Here is a 16315-nt window from a genome sequence, read left to right as displayed (position 1 = left end):
CTTTCTGGGTGATTTCATGCATAATACGGTTTGAGAAGCTCTAATCTAAATAGAAGACACCAAATAAATTTTACTTAAATACACATTAACCGTTTTCAATAAAGGCAGGCTAGGTTACTTTTAGAAGAAGGAGTGGCCAGGAAGATAGGAAATAACCAACAATTTCACTTGATGTTCTAAACAATTTAAAAAATGAAGAGTCACCCATTTGGTGGGAAGGAATTTTGTCTTCCTAATGCTTCTCCCTTAGGATGTATTTTTGGGACCTATCATTGGTGGCACGCTAATGTAACATTGTGTGACAAATATACTCAAATAAAAAATAAAAATAAAATAAAATCAATAAAATAAAATAAAATAAAATAAAATCTGCAGAGGCCATGTGTCAAGGCATCCACAGGGAAACCCAGGTTGGTTAAAGGCACAGAACACAGTGTGAGATGGATCCCTGGGCTCCATTCTGACAAGCTGGACCAAGCACAGTACGAGGTTTGTCGGCACTGGGCTGCATTCCTATCAACAGCAAAGACAACTCGGGCACAATGTAGGCATCTGACTTCCATGTGTTCCCACGTCTGCCTCGCCAAGTCTGTGAACATAGATCACCGTTGAGAAACAAATGGATCTCCACTGCACCGTGGAGCTGGTATTCTAAAGCACCTAGGTTTAACGACATCTCATGAAGCATCTGCCATCGGGGATGCTGTCCCTCTGGGTACGGGCTGTAGCTCTGGCGGTCCCTGTAGCTTTTTCCATATTGACAATGCATCTGGCGATGTGCTAACCAACAAGGCTAACAAAGAGGAAGGCGCAGTCTTCATCCACTTTTCTTGAAAGTTGCAAAATGCTGACCAAAATGCAACAGGACATCGGGTTTTAGCAGCTTACATCATTTTGAAAGATTTTTTTTCCTTTTCTTTGTTTTTATTCCCTAAAATGGGTGCAAACATTTCTCCTTTTTTTCAAATTTAAATTCAGTTAATTAACATATAGTGTATTATTAGTTTCAGAGGTAATCGAATGACTCCTCAGTCAAACATTTCTACTTTTATTTTCTAAATATCCACCTTGAGCACGAGCACTCCTGGCAATCAGAAGTCTCAGAGATAAACAGTTGTCACATTTGCTTGTTTGCTTCATTCATTCATTCACTGAGCGCTTAGTGTGTTTCAGTCACCATGAATAAAAGCTCTTATATGATTTAAGATCCCCTATTCTTTTTTTAAATTTTTTTTATTTTAAGATTTTATTTATTTATTTGACAGAGAGAGAGATAGCAAGAGCAGGAACACAAGCAGGGGGAGCGGGAGAGGGAGAAGCAGGCTTCCTGCCGAGCAGGGAGCCCGATGTGGGACTCGATCCCAGGACCCTGGGATCATGACCTGAGCTGAAGGCAGACACTTAACGACTGAGCCACCCAGGTACTCTAAGATCCCCTATTCTTGCCCCCCAAACACCCATGGCTGGAACTCCTGGTATTTTGTCTTCCTCAGACCCTCCGTACTGGGTCCCTTCTCCTCAACTCATGAGGTGTTCAGTGAGGACTTGCTACTCTTATGCCCGTCACAGAGGAAGTGACCAGAGCCAGTCAGAAGTAGATTAGACCCATCCACATGAAGTCAGTGGTTCCTGACAGGAGAGTGTGGGGTTAAGAGCTCAAATGACTGATTCAGACAAATGGTTCAAAACATCGGAGGAACGAGATGACAATAAACATGAATGGTCAAGAGAAGCTTCCTTGGTACCGTTCATGATACAATTCTTAAATGCCTTTGCAGGCTGCGCCATTTTTCTCTACCACATCCTGCCCCCCAGTCCCGCGCTCTCCTCACCCTCTCCATCACCACAACCGTGTTTCTCCATCCGTGCTGTTCCCTCCGATGGAATGCCCTTCCTCCATTCTCTGCTCACAAATCCTTCTTCAGGGCAACCCCCCCTGTCTAGGAAGCCAAGTTTAATCTTTTGGCAACTTACTTGCTTCTCATAAGACATCTGACCAATTCTTTTATTATCATGCTTTATTTTGTTCCACATTATATTCTAGAATACATCTCATACTTAAATACACATATACCATTTAGTACCATGGAGGATTTGAGATGCCTTGTGAACTAGGCTACTGATAAATACACGAACCAAACTACTGATCAAAAAGAAATTAAGAATCAGTCCTGAGGCAATTAAAAATATTAATGGAAAACCAAAATCATATGAAAGAAGAATGCAGCCATTTTGACCACATTTGACCATGAGCTTGGCCACGATATCGGATGGCTTTGAGCTTCCTGGCAGCCAAAATAAAAAGTCATGTGGGGACATAATCCCTGTTTTCACAAAGAAGTTTCACAGGGAAGGTGATGTTTTTCTCAATTCTGAATCCTACACACAGGATCCCTGGACTTTACCTTTGGGGTCCACTGAGACTGTAGAAATGACCATCATTCTGACGTGATTGCAGTGCTCCATTTCACTAGCGTGTTTCTTGCAACATCCTTTATAAACAGAGTGAATTGTATTAGAGAACAGCTCCATGCAGATAGAGAGCATATGCCCAGTGTGAGTCTTTGCTGGTCTGACTTATTGTAAAGTCAAGATTTTGAGTTGTTGGAGTGGCAGAGGGCTCACATGGCTTTCACACGATTCCTCCTAAATATCTCCAAGCTGGGCTTTGAAAGCAGATGAATAACAAGTGATAGAAGAATATACCCAATGGGGTGCCTGGGTGGCTCAGCCGTTAAGCGTCTGCCTTCGGCTCAGGTCGTGATCTCAGGGTCCTGGGATTGAGCCCCACATCGGGCTCCCTGCTCGGTGGGAAGCCTGCTTCTCCCTCTCCCACTCCCCCTGCTTGTGTTCCCTCTCTCGCTGTGTCTCTCTCTGTCAAATAAATAAATAAAATCTTTAAAAAAAAAAAAAAAGAATATACCCACTGACCAAGCTCAGACGGTAAACCCATTATGTTTGAACCTGTATTAGAGTTAGTTATTCATGAGCCTGTCTATTCTATTAGATTGCAAGTTGGGGAATATGTCTTCCACATTCTTAACCACCAGACAAAGCAGCAGCAAGCTCGTGGCCTGTGTGCAGAGGTCAGTAAATGTGCATTTATTGAGTTAATGGTAATCCAGATTCAGTTAGCAAGAATCATGGAGTCACAGGAGTTGGAGGTACAAGCCTCTAGATGATCTTAGTTCAACTTGGTATTAGGGTTCTTCAGAGAAACAGAACCAATCTCTTTCTCTCTCTCTCTCCCCTTCCCCATTTATTTATTTATTATGAGGAATTAGCCCATGTGATTATGGAGGCTGAGAAGTCCCACAGCCTACAATCTTCTGTCTGCAAACTGAGAGCCCAAGAGAGCCAATGGTGTAGATTTCAGTCTGAGTCTTATTTATTTTATTTTATTTTTTAAGATTTTATTTATTTGATAGAGAGAGATACAGTGAGAGAGGGAACACATGCAAGGGGAGTGGGGGAGGGAGAAGCACGCTTCCCGCTGAGCAGGGAGCCCGATGTGGGGCTCAATCCCAGGACTCTGGGATCATGACCTGAGCCGAAGGCAGACGCTTAACGACTGAGCCACCCAGGCGCCCCTCAGTCTGAGTCTTAAAGCATGAAAGCCAGAGACCTAAACGCAGGAGATGGATGTCGCAGCTCAAAAGCCAGGCAAAGGGAGCAAATCCTCCCTCCCTTCCTCTACCTCTTTGTTCCATTCAGGTCCTTAGTGGGTTAATTGATGTCACCCACCCACACAGGGGAGGGCAGACTGCTTTACTCAGTCTTCCAGTTCAAATGCTGATTTCTTCTGGAAACATCCTTACAGACACACCCAGAAATAATGTTTAACTAAATGTCTGGATGTCCTATGATCCAGTCAGGTTGACAGAGAAAACAATCACAAACCTCTTCCTTTACACATGAGAACATGGAGCCCCAGAGGGAAGGGATGCGCCTCTCCCAGGGACACTCACACAGGTAGGTAAGACCAGAGCCCGTGCTCACATCTAGCTACAGAACTTGTTGGTAAGACGACATGTCTTCATTTCACCTACCACTGAACACTCCCAAGGATCTCTCCCGCTATGTCTACATCATGGAGTGTGTTTCTATAAGCTGTTTAAATTGCTTCTGTGACCAAGTCAAGCAACCAGACAACCAAACCAGCTAAAACTTAAATCCTAAAGTCAAAGTGAATTATATTCCTAGATGATAAGCTGGGTAGTGATTGAGGAAACTGCCCTGGGATTATATGTGTGGCCGAAATCATAAACACAGAAATGGTACAGTTACCATCTATTGAGTGTTGTCAGGCACTGGGCCACCCACTTTGTAGAAAAGGTATTATCTCATTTAAATCCCATAAGCACCCTATGGTGTAGGTATTATTTATTATTCTTACTTTACAGGTAAAGAAACTAAAACTAGAAAAGCCAAGATCATGGCTCAGGATGTCCCAGGCAATAATTTGGAGAGCCTGTCTGACTCTGGAGTCTGAGTTCTCATTCCTGTGCTACCCTATCAGAATTACCCAGGGAGGAACACAAGGACATGGGATGGTGGGATGCATTTGTTAATTTGTTCAGAGATTCTGAAACGGCCTTTTCAAAGGAGACTAAGGAAAAAAAGAAAGACTAGAGGAGATGTTCAAAAGAGTCTACTGTGTTGCTCAGCACATAACCGCTACATTTCTGGGGTGGGATTGAAAATAGCTTAGATTTAGCATGAGTGGCTGGACGGATGTTAATGAATATAGAAAAAAATTGAAGATAGATGAACTGGTTCAGTTTATTTCACGTTTAAGTTACCCATGGGACACCCAACCACAAGGTAGTCTGGGGGCCACGTAGAGCTTAGGGTTAAGAGTCATTTATCAGGGATTACCATACCTGGGTTCCAAAATCTGCCATTTTCTAGCTCTGGGATCTGGAAAGTCATTTAATTTTGGTGTTCTTTGGCCTGCAGCTGCACCAAAATATGGATGATGGTAATGCCTACTTTGTATGACACTGTATGGATTAAATAAGAAAATACATGTGAAGTGCATAAACAATGCTGAAGATATAGTAAGACCTCCAAAACTTACAGCTTTTCTTTTCATATCCGGGTCAAGCATTTGGGAGAAATCCCTAGACTCAAGAGGGAGATCTGCTGACATATGCATATGGAGTGGGTTGAATTGTGGCCCCACAAAAGGGTACATTAAAGCCCTAACTCCTAGTGCCTGAAGACATGACCTTATTTAGAAATAGAGTATTTTTAGACTGCATCAAGTCAAGATGAGCTCATGAGGGTGCATCTAATAAAATGACCAGTGTCCTTATAAAAAGGGAAACTTTGGACACAGACACACACACAAAGGCAAGGTGATGTGAAGACACGCAGGGAGAAGGCCTTGTAATGACGGAGGCAGAGATTGAACTGGTGCAGTAGGCCAAGGAGTACCAAGGATGGCTGACTGCCACCAGAAGAGAGACGAGGCAAGGGAAGGATTCTACTCAGAGCCCCAGAGGGGTCAGGGCCCTGCTGAACCTTGCTCTCAGACTGCTAGCCTCCACAAGCCTCAGACAACCTATTTCTGTTGTTTTAAGCCACTTAGCTTGTGGTACTCTGTTATGGCAACCCTTGGAAAGAGAACCCAAGCAGGGAGAAACGTGAAAGTGGAACAGGTCATTGCATCTAAAACACCACGAGCATAAGCTGCGTTGTTGTGGAATAACCAAGGAGACGCAACACAGGGAAGAAATGAAGGAAAACAAAATCCAAAAACTAGATAACCCACTCAAGAAAAGTTGAGAATGACTCCCTCCAGTGAAATAGATTGACATGTCAGAATGTCAAAGGTATGTTTAGAGCCCAGCAAAAATAATTTAGTCATGTGTTTTTTGAATAAAATAATTAATGAAATTATTGAATCTCAAACAGGCTGAGGCTAGGTGTATTTTCTTACAGTGTTTGACTCTTTTGTAGGGTATTGCATGATTAATATGTACAATGAATTTTTTGGCAATCGATTAATGAATAAGTGCATGAAACAGAGCATAGCATGAGCTAGGTTGATGGGTGCACTGGAAATGGAAAAGTTTTGAAGTAAATAGGTAAAAAATATGCCGAGAAGACTCTTGGTCCTAGTAAAATGTTGAGCTTAAAAAGAACTTAAGGTATTCCTCTTGCAGAGCACCTGAAAATGTAGCATGGAGTCTGACACACTTTTATATGCCTAGCTGTGGGAAGAAAGTCAGTGAGTTCCTTAGCGACTCAAAGCAAGGAAGGAGCTGAGAACAGAGTACTCCACCCTCCTGTGTCACCTGGTTCTCGCAGTTGGCATGGATGGGGGTGGGATACCAGTGTCCATAATACAGAGATTTGGGTCTTAAAGGGGCAGGAGATGAGTTCTTGGTCTTCCACAAAGCAGGGAGTTAGACCTGATCTCTCTCTATGTACATATGCACATAACTGTGTTTCTCACAGCAACCCCAGGCTGAGAAATTAAGCATCAAAAAGTAGTCATGGGCTAAGGACAACCTCAGACACCTGGCAGAAGGACATAGGAGATCTTCTTGGAGAGACATGTCTTCAATCCAAACATTACAGGATTCCTGCAGATAAAGATTCACTGAAGATGACTCTAGCTCCAAATTACAAAAACAGGAAGAAACAATCGACCTAGACCAAGATTCAGCAGAAACAACAGACAACATAATTAAGCCCTCAAGAATGTTAGATAATTGAAGCATGGGACTGAGAATATAAAGTAAGTAGATTTAAAAGTGGTTAAACACACAATAGAAGGAACCAGAAAGAGAGGAGCAAGACATTATGGAAAAGAACAGATAATTTTGAAGAAGAAGCAGGAGAACTCCTAGAAACACAAAAAAGGATTCAAAAGTATCAGAAACTCAATAGATGGGTTAAACAGTTGACTTGAAAAAGCCAAAGAGTGAATTAAGGAAAGTAGACTTGAAATTGTTTTCAGGGTGCAGGACAGTGACCAAGAGATGGAGTATGAGCGTAGGTCAAGGGCAGGGAAGGGGCTCATGATAATGTGCTGGGTAGATCTAATAGACGTTCCAGAAAAGAGGGAATCAAGAGAATGGACAAGATGAAATGTTTGAAGAGATAAAATCTGACTTTTCAAAATTGATGAATAAGACCATGTTCCAAATATGGGAAGCATAAGACAGAGAAAAATAAATAAGAAGAAGTCCACACTAATCACATTCTGGCAAGACCACAGAACACCAAAGACAAAGTACTTAAAAACCAGGAAAGAAAAAAGACTATCTGAAAACAATGTCAGTTATAAGGACAGCAAACTTCTCAACAATGACACAGAACACTGAGGGCAGTGGAAGAAAATCTTCAGTTAGCTCGGAGAAACTGACACAATTCTAGCTCTCTTCTGGGCTCTTAACTTTTTTTTTTTTTTCCCCTGCCACAGACTCATTTAGTAGCTTGGTGAAGCCAGTGTGAAATAAACCTCAGAGGAATGTGATGAAAAACTTCATTAAGAGTGCATTGTAATCCATTCTGTAAATTGTGGGGGAAATAAAGATACTTTCAAACAAAGGGTCAAAGTTTGTTGCTAACAGACCCTCACTTCAGGAAATAACAAGAGATTTAATAAACAAAGAAAATGGATCCTAGAAGAAGGGAGTGAGATAAGAAGGAAATGGGAGAAATGAAATTGGTTGATATAAGAATAGATCTAAAGAGAAATGGTTATAGAGTATCAGCCACAGCATCCTAAGTAGGGAGCACAACAGGGTAGCATAAAAACATTGGATAATATCACCATATAAGATGAAGGATAGGTGATGAGAGCTCAAGATTTCTAAATTCGTTGCTTTCTTTGGGAGAAGGATATATTTGGTGATTAAATGTGGATTTTGTTTAAAGAGTAACAAGTAAAGAAATAGAACTAGAATGTTAAACAGCCAAACCAGTAGAGAAAGGGGAAAAAAGGGGAATGAAGAAAAATAGATCGATTCAATAAGATACTTCGAAAGGAGGAATAAAGAACATATAAAGCAAGGTAAATAGAACACAGTAAAGTGGCAGAAATCAGATCAGTAACAATACGTGTAAGGAGGCCAAAGTTGCCATTAAAGACAGAGCGATAGACTAGATTTTAAAAAAATACTCGAAAGTCAGTGAAGCACTGTGTACAAAAGCATTGTAAAGAATGAGAGCAAACAGATGGAGTAAGAGGTACTAGTCAAATTCTAATCAAAACAAACCTGACAAAAGTGGAAAGAGAAAGCAGAAAGCACTAGTGGAGATAATTGAGGGTTAATAAATAGAATAATAAATAGAAGAGGTTACATTCATGAAAACTATATGACAATGATGAACTTGTACATAATAACATAGCCTCAAAATATGTAAAGAATTGTAAGGAGAAAAGGACAAATCCACTTCAGGTGAGAGATTTAAATTTGCCTTTCTCAATAGTTGATAGATCAATGACCTAAAAATTAGGTATATGTTACCAATTTTGATCCAATGATTATTTGTAGAAACCCTGCACTTAACAATTAGAGAATATGCATTCTTTTTAAACTCTCAAGGGGCATTTGCAGAAATTGACCAGACAGTAGGCCACCAAAAAAAGAACAACCAGAATAAAAGAAAAATCAGTGTTACATACACTTCATTCACTGGCTAATTCCCTAATTCAAAAAAATTAGAAATCAATAGCTATCCAAATGATAACTGAACTTCATCTATAAATTAAGAAATTTAAAGGTTCAGAAACAGCCTTGACTATAGGTTTTTTGAGTTCAAATTTCAGTCTGTGGTAGAGTGAAGCCCAGAGTGAAGCCAGTTCTCGCTGGTGAACGTGTTTTGTAAATGTAAAGTCTTTCCCTACCAGGAAGCGAAATGTTAAATCTTATTTTTGCAGGCTTTTGAGCGTCTTGGACAGCAGATTGGCAGACTTGCCCAGGGCTTGGTTTTATAAACAAAGACTTCACAGGACTGTGATATGGCTTAGGGGTACATTTTCTGTTGGTATTTTTTTCTTAAACAAGGATGATTTTTCTATCTGGAAGCCAATATTTTACGTGGATATTGTTCGAGAAAAATGACACTAGGGCTGCTATTCTCACCAGTTTGACTCTTGCTTAACCTGACTTTTATTCGTTCCTCTGGGAGGGGGGGTCTCTGAAACAGGATGTTTGCCTGCATGAGGTATTCTGTTTCGTGAAGATTCAGTCCGTCTTCGGCAATGCAATATCCTCTTGCCTGATTTAAATACCTACTTAATATTTTCCTGGCAGCAGTGGAACGCTACTAGGTCAGAAAACAGTTTCAGGGAAATGTAAAAATAATTTCAACCTGCCACCCACGCACCGCTTGCTCCCCCCACCCCCCAACAGTAATTTAAACGGTGCAACTCTTGAACTCTCAGCTTTGCTTTTATTATTTTTCTTTTCATTTCAATGTACTGAAATAGCCTTCGTAAAACTTGTGGCTATTAACCATGGAATCGAAGATACAAATAAGAGGCTTCGGAGGCAGATGACTTCTTTTTCCCTCTTCCCTTGGACTCCGGGGGTTTACCATTTTGATGTCCGTGAAATGTGGACTGATGACACAGCTGTTTTCCAAACAATTGGCCTGGAGGCTGAAAACAAAACAACTTATCTTCAGCGGTTCATGATTCATCTGACAGAAGCACCTCCAAAAGCTTCTCAAAATAAAGTGTAAATCAGACTTTTTTGTTTAAAGGAAGAGGCTGGTCCTGCGATAGGAGGTTGTTTAGCTCATCTCAGCAGAGTTTGCGATGTGAAATCCACTGTGTGGATGCGTTATTTCTCTGCCATGTTATTGTTGGCCGAGTGTTTCACATACATTATCTCATTTACTTTTCTATTCCCCTAACATTCACTTAATTACCCACAGAAAAAGAAAACAAGTTCCAGAAAGGTTAATGTTTACATCTAGTCAATGGTTGAATCCAAACCCAAATACTGGTATTTTGGCTCCCAATAAAGCCTTTTATTTTACCACCGAGTTTGCTGTGCTTGATGTGATTGTAATTTGATTCCTCCGACATTTTCAGCGACTCTGAAATCCCTAGATCATAAAGTCCAGGCTTCTTAGCAAGATACTTAAGGCTTTGTTTGATGGGACCCCAACTTTCATCTCCATCCTCCTACATCTGTGTGCTCTCTCTCCAGTCTTCTACTCCAGCCGCACCCCATTTCTCACTGCTCCCTCAACACCTCAGGTGTTTCATGCCTCTGCGGGTATGAAGCTGGGTTTTCACTGTTCCCCTAAACTAAAAGGCTTCTCCCTGCTTCTGTCACCCGAATTCTGTCAAATGCTTTTCGTTAATGCAGGTTCGAGCCAAGCGCTTCTGGTGAAAACTTTACCTTTTTCCTTGGCATCTCTCCCTTTCCTGGCCGCCCTCTGAATCTCCCGTAGTACTTGTGTTTACAGTAAATACTCAGTAATTCTTACTTGAGTTAAATGAATCGTAGTCCTTCTCCTACGGGAGTCATTCCTTAGGTCCTTGAGTTCTGCGTGTTGTTTTTAGAAGAGGAAAAGCAGGCTCCATCATGAGGTCAGGTGACGGGGCCTATGTTGCGCTGCTCACTGGGGCCCGAAGGTGTGGAATGGCATGCCTTAACATAGCCAAAGGTGATGCCTTGACTGGGATCCATTCTGTGGCCCCCTCCCCGTTCTCCTTCCCATGCATAGTTGGGCATCAGGGAAGGAGGTGAGGTCTGTTGAATCTTGTGGGACCTTGTGAGCCCCCTTTTGTGATGGCAAGGTGGGACAGAAGAAGAAAGCTTTGCTGACATACTATGGGTCATGGAGGAGATCCGAGAGACTCTACTGGGCTCTCTATGGATTTGAAGGGAGAGCTGGGACCCAACACACTGACCTGAACTCCACAGAACGCTACCTAAGCTACAGCATCCATGCTGGGCCCAGGTCCTGGGGAGGGTGGGGATCACTGTGGGGCTGTCATTGGTGCAGCCCCAAAGGGTCATTATAAGTGCTTAGCTCTCAAGATCATCGAGGATAGATGCCCAAAGGAGGCAGTGAGCGAAGGAGAGGGGACAAGAAGGGGCTAGTCCAGCAAACAGTGGGTGGTGTTTGGGCATAGGCATGGGACATTGGTTCAGGAGATGGCAGGCAGCTGTGTGTGGCTATAGGATGGTGGGATGGGAGTGGTTGAGAATGACACCTATGAAGACAGTGGGATCTGGCAAACTCAGGGTCCTGTGCTTCATGTGTGGGAGATTGGGCTTGTCTCTTGAGAAGTGTTCTCTGTTACGACACCTCCAGAGTAGGTCCAGAATAATGGCACTCCATGGACAGGTCAGAAAGGACTGTCCGTCTTTACTCTATCATATGGCCATAGTTTGTTTTTCATATTCTTTGCTTGTAAACTTATAGGGCAGGGATGTGGAGATCAATTCCCAAAAAGATAACAGAAGTAACCCAACCTTGTGTAACTTTATTCTTTTCAAAGGAAGCAATCCCCATTAGTAAACTGCATAAGAAAGGGAGATTAAAATTTTATACCCTTGAAAGTTTTATAAAAACACTTTAACAAATATATATATATAATTTATTTAATTAGCCAACATATAGTACATCATTAGTTTCCGATGTAGTGTTCAGTAATTCATCAGTTGCGTATAACAGCCAGTTCTCATCACATCATGTGCCCTCTTTATATATATATATTAAAATACATAAAATATATATATTTCAAAATAGGTCCCAATATCTATATATGTATTTAAATCCTTCATAAGATGTTGTTTTGACTTTGAAAAAGAGAAGAATATATTTTTATAAACAATTTTTTAACCTAAGTACTATGTTTATTGGAGAGAAAAAGAGAAAATACAGTTTAGTGAAAAAGAAAAAAAATCTAAAAATCTCCATCACCCTCTCCCCAGAGACAACAGTTGACCTCTTACTGCTGAGCCCTCCAAAATTCTTTCCATGGGTATATTTACATTTCTTTGCAAAGTTTAATTATGCTTCAATAATGTTTTCAAACTTTTCAATTTAATCCACTTGGAGCATTTTTTCCTATCAAACTATTCAGCAGTATAATTTTAGTTTCCAAGTATCACAGGAACATCCCTAAATGTGCCGCAACTTAACTAGTTCTCTTTGGTTGGACATTTAGGGTGTTTCCAATGTTATGCTATTATAAACACCACTACAAAGAACATCCTTGAAAATAAATCGTTGCGCACATCCTCTATTATTTCCTTACGATAAATTTCTAGAAGTGGAATTTTTAGTTCAGAGATGATGCACATATATTTTTTTAAAGACGTTTCAAATGTATTGCCGAATTGTTCATTGGAAAGGTGGTAGTGATTTATAGTCATGCCAACAGTACAGGAGAACGGCCGTTTCACCAACCCAAAGCGAGAATGTTGGTAATAAGAACAATGCAGGTCGAGGAATTGGTCCCTGGGGTCTTGCCCATGAGTCCCTGAACGGAAAATTGAATGAGCCATGACAGCCCTGGGCTTAGCAAGGGAAACCAATTAGCAGCACACCAAGGGACCACAGAGAGATTAGACTTCTTTTTTTTGGCTATCTTCCTAAGATGTCATTTTACCATTTTAACATGAAGCCTGTGACTTTTGGGAAGATATTTATATATCATTTTTAGAATATCTAGTTAAACCATTAAGAGAAGAAAATGCATTCCCAGAATGAACTGATTTCTAGGAAGTGGTTACCAGCCCTCCTGCCCCCCCCCCAAAATAGTCCTTCTAGGTTGTTAAAGGCAAAAATAAAACAAAACAAAACACAATTATGAAGGGTTTGGTTAATACCTGGTGGTGGGATTTAAGAAAAATGACCTGGGGAGGATGGCGGACGGGAGGATCTTCTGTCTGAGAGGTCATGACTGTCCTCCACACAGAACCGAAGGGCACAGGGCTTGAATTGGGGATCCTTAAATATGATCCGTATCAGTATAATGAGGAATTATGACAGGCCATGAGAAAAAGAAGAAAGAAGATCTTTTATAAAAACAGTCTGGAGTTTTGACCATTTTATCCCCCAAGGTCAAATCCTGACCCAATGGCAAAGAGCCATCTGAACTCAATGGTGGACAAGTTAACCTTCCATATACACACTCCATTTTCACAGACTAACAGAGCATTCCCGTGTGTTTGGATTACACAGGAATGTGCATACCTTCCTGTCAACACTGCCATTTCAGGTTTTGCAGATGGCACAGAACCAGAGTGCTCCCTGGTTTTCAGATTCTATGCACTGATTGTTGGTTGAGAGTGTGAGTGTTACAAAATTGGTGGAAATCTCATCCTAACCAGAAAAATTGAACATTTATGTGCCCCACACCCCAACAATTGCACATCTAGGTCCTCCCTTCAGGCCAGCACCTCCCTGTGCTTGCACATGGATCATCTGAGGATCTGATGAAAATGCAGGTCTGGAGCGGCACCTGAGATTCTGTGTTTTGAAGTAGGTCCCACGTGATGTTGATGCTGCAAGATCCCAGGACCACACTTTGAGCAGTGAGGCCCTGGGGGTGATGGTTTGAACCTTGCCTGCACATAAGAATTACTGGGGAACTTTTAATAGTTCCGATACCCAGGCTGCCCTCCAGCAGAGTTAAGTTAGAGTCTTCTGGGATGAGACCAGGTTCAACGCTCCCCTCTCCCGGTGATTCCAGTGTAGAGCCAGGGCTGTGGGCCAATGCAGATGCCTTCACATGTACCCAGGGAGGTGGACACTCAGATATTCACTGGTCAGTAAATTGGGTCTATGCATGTGAGGGGGCCCAAAAGCTGCTTACCTGATTGAATACCCTTACATGGATTAACTTGGACACATCTTGAAAATACAGTGGTGGGTGCCAAAAGCGAATCAGATATCATTCATGTTAAGTTTAAAAACACAAACAGTACATATAGTTGATATGGCAACAGTATTCAAATATACATAGGGATGATGTGTGCATCAAGTTCAGATGGTGGTTGCTTCTGGAGTGTTCAGGAGGGGGAAGTGAAGGGGTGACTTCCATTGGATTTGAAGTAATTTCTTTCATTAAAAAAGATATGAAACATTAGTGTGTGAAATGGGGGGAGGGGAGACGGAAAGAGAGAAGGAAAAAGGAAGGAAGGGAGGAAGGCAGGGAGGGAAGAGGTGAGAACTCTGGTGGTGTGACTCTCTGGCTGTTTCTCACTGTTACTGCTATTTCCTTTTGTAGACTTGAAATCTCTTTCAATGTGTCCCACGCTTGAGTAGCCCGAAACATCAGTAAGACCAAACAAGGTTCTAGAGCTATTAGCTACAAAGTGGTTTGAAAGGATGACTTATCCTTACACCGGATTCTCACTCATTATGATCAGAACATCTCGGCATGCCCGACCTCTAAGGGCCTGTCCAGAGAACCAAGGCCAAGGTTCTCCTTTTACATGTAAAACAGATACAGAAAGGAGAAGCAGTCTCCAGGGGTTGCAGCAAGTTGAGAGACCCTAGGATTCGAACTCTGGGCTCCTGCTCTCTGCCTGGGTGTCTTCCATCTGCCAGTATTTGGGGGCCCTAAATATCCCTCCACCTGGGGTGTCCAGGTGGGACAGTCCCAGTTGTATATCCATCGGGGATTGCCTGCTCTGTCTCCCCGGGGCTGTGCCCTCTGGGATCCCACCCAGGTCCCCTCCCATTAGTGGCAGCAGAGCACGATGACGTTGCCAGCATGCTGTAGGGTGTGAAAGTCCACCAGCCCATCCCCTACCCTGCAGGTGCCAGGTAGGTGCAAAACCAAATTCTCTGAGGGAAAAGCAAGGAACTGACAGCTCTCTCTTAGAAATACTAGCTCATTGGAGGTGCTGGGGTTTTGGTTTACCTATACTTTTATTTCCAATTTTGTGGTCAGTATTTTTCAGTATTATGTACAAATACATGTTTTGTGTGATGGTAATTAACACCTTCCTGATCTGTGTCTTGAACTTTTTATTTTCATATAAAGATGCCCGTAGTTTAATAAGGAAAGAAAGTTGCCATTTTAAAAAAAAATTTAAATCAATAAATAAAAGTGAAAGTAAGTGAAAAAGATGAATGATTAAAAAAAACAAAAACAAAAATCATCCCCACATTGAACTTTAGATTTTCTAAGCAACCAGAGGGCAATGGTGTGAATGATCCTAGACTTCCAGAACAATTCCCTTTAAAGGCAATGATCTCTGCGTGCGAGTCAGTTGGAGTTTTTTTTTTTTTTTTTTTTTGTCTTTCCCCCAAGACACCTCCTTTTGATAGGTCACTGAGTCAGGCTGGAGGCTGTTCTGGGACAGCAGGAAAAGGGGTCGCTCTGGAAAGCTGCACTGCGGGGATCCCACCCGGGAGGTGGCTCTGCCCTGGAAATGTTTCTTCGGGAGTTGATCGATTATGTTCCATTCCCTTCCAGATCCTACGCTGTGGAGTACAGACCATGTCCGGCAGTGGCTGGAGTGGGCAGTGAAAGAATATGGCCTTCCAGACGTCGACGTCTTGCTGTTCCAGAACATCGATGGGAAGGAACTGTGCAAGATGACCAAGGACGACTTCCAGAGGCTCACCCCGAGCTACAACGCTGACATCCTTCTCTCGCACCTGCACTACCTCAGAGAGAGTAAGATGGTCCCTGCTCGGGGCAGAGATCACTGTCGTGCGGGTCCTGGCTAGCCTGAGCTGAGAGCGTTCACAACAGTCTGTGGACAGCTTCTTCCTGCCCTCCATTCTCATTTAGGGTCTGAGAGAACCAGTGGTTTACCAGGCCAGGATGTAGGTGAACATGATGAGAAGCAGCCAGTGCTTTTCCCAGAAGCCAAAAAGTCACGTTAGCCTTCAGCTGGCTCTGGCAGGGTCACCTCCACCGAGCAGATCACACGGCAAAGGGAACCAAAGCTTTATCTGGTCACACATGACTGAGTCTCCATGGTGCCCCAAACTGAGAAAGAAACGGATGGAAAGGCTCTTGCCAGATGGGAATTATGAGGTTTATCCTCCCTAACGCTAAACCAAGCCCCCTCCAGATCCCACCTGCACACGAAAGGAGGAAAGTTTCCATTTGGGATCATGAGATGTGGCTTCACCTGACAGAATGGGAATGGCATATCGGCGATCAGGGGCATGAATTCACCAAGTTTGCTGCATGCTTTAATTTGTCAGATGTCAAGCATGGTTAGCAGGGGACAGAAGTAGAGGGGCGGTGTGAACTCTGGTGTAAACGCTTTGCCTGGCATCCCGATCACTCACTCCCTGAATTAAACATGGGCCCACCTAGGGTTTAACACGCTAACGAGCAGCAGGGCCATGGAGAGAT

The 16315-nt window shown here is 42.4% G+C and overlaps 1 protein-coding gene across 3 annotated transcripts in view; it reads left to right on the top strand.

The window, feature by feature from the left end:
• The window catches only part of ERG (ETS transcription factor ERG), a 183569-nt gene that overhangs the window by 146862 nt on the left and 20392 nt on the right, over window positions 1-16315 (top strand). For all 3 annotated transcript variants that reach the window (XM_032392510.1, XM_032392512.1, XM_032392511.1), the window contains one exon: window positions 15419-15622. In XM_032392510.1, the coding sequence (XP_032248401.1) occupies window positions 15419-15622 (204 nt within the window). The remainder of the gene's footprint in view (window positions 1-15418; window positions 15623-16315) is intronic.

The sequence above is a fragment of the Phoca vitulina genome, unplaced genomic scaffold (genome assembly GCF_004348235.1).
Source record: "Phoca vitulina isolate PV1807 unplaced genomic scaffold, GSC_HSeal_1.0 scaffold68, whole genome shotgun sequence".
Taxonomy (NCBI): domain Eukaryota; kingdom Metazoa; phylum Chordata; class Mammalia; order Carnivora; family Phocidae; genus Phoca; species Phoca vitulina.
The sequence above is the reverse complement of the archived record's forward strand: the minus strand, read 5'-3'. Positions and strand labels throughout refer to the sequence as shown.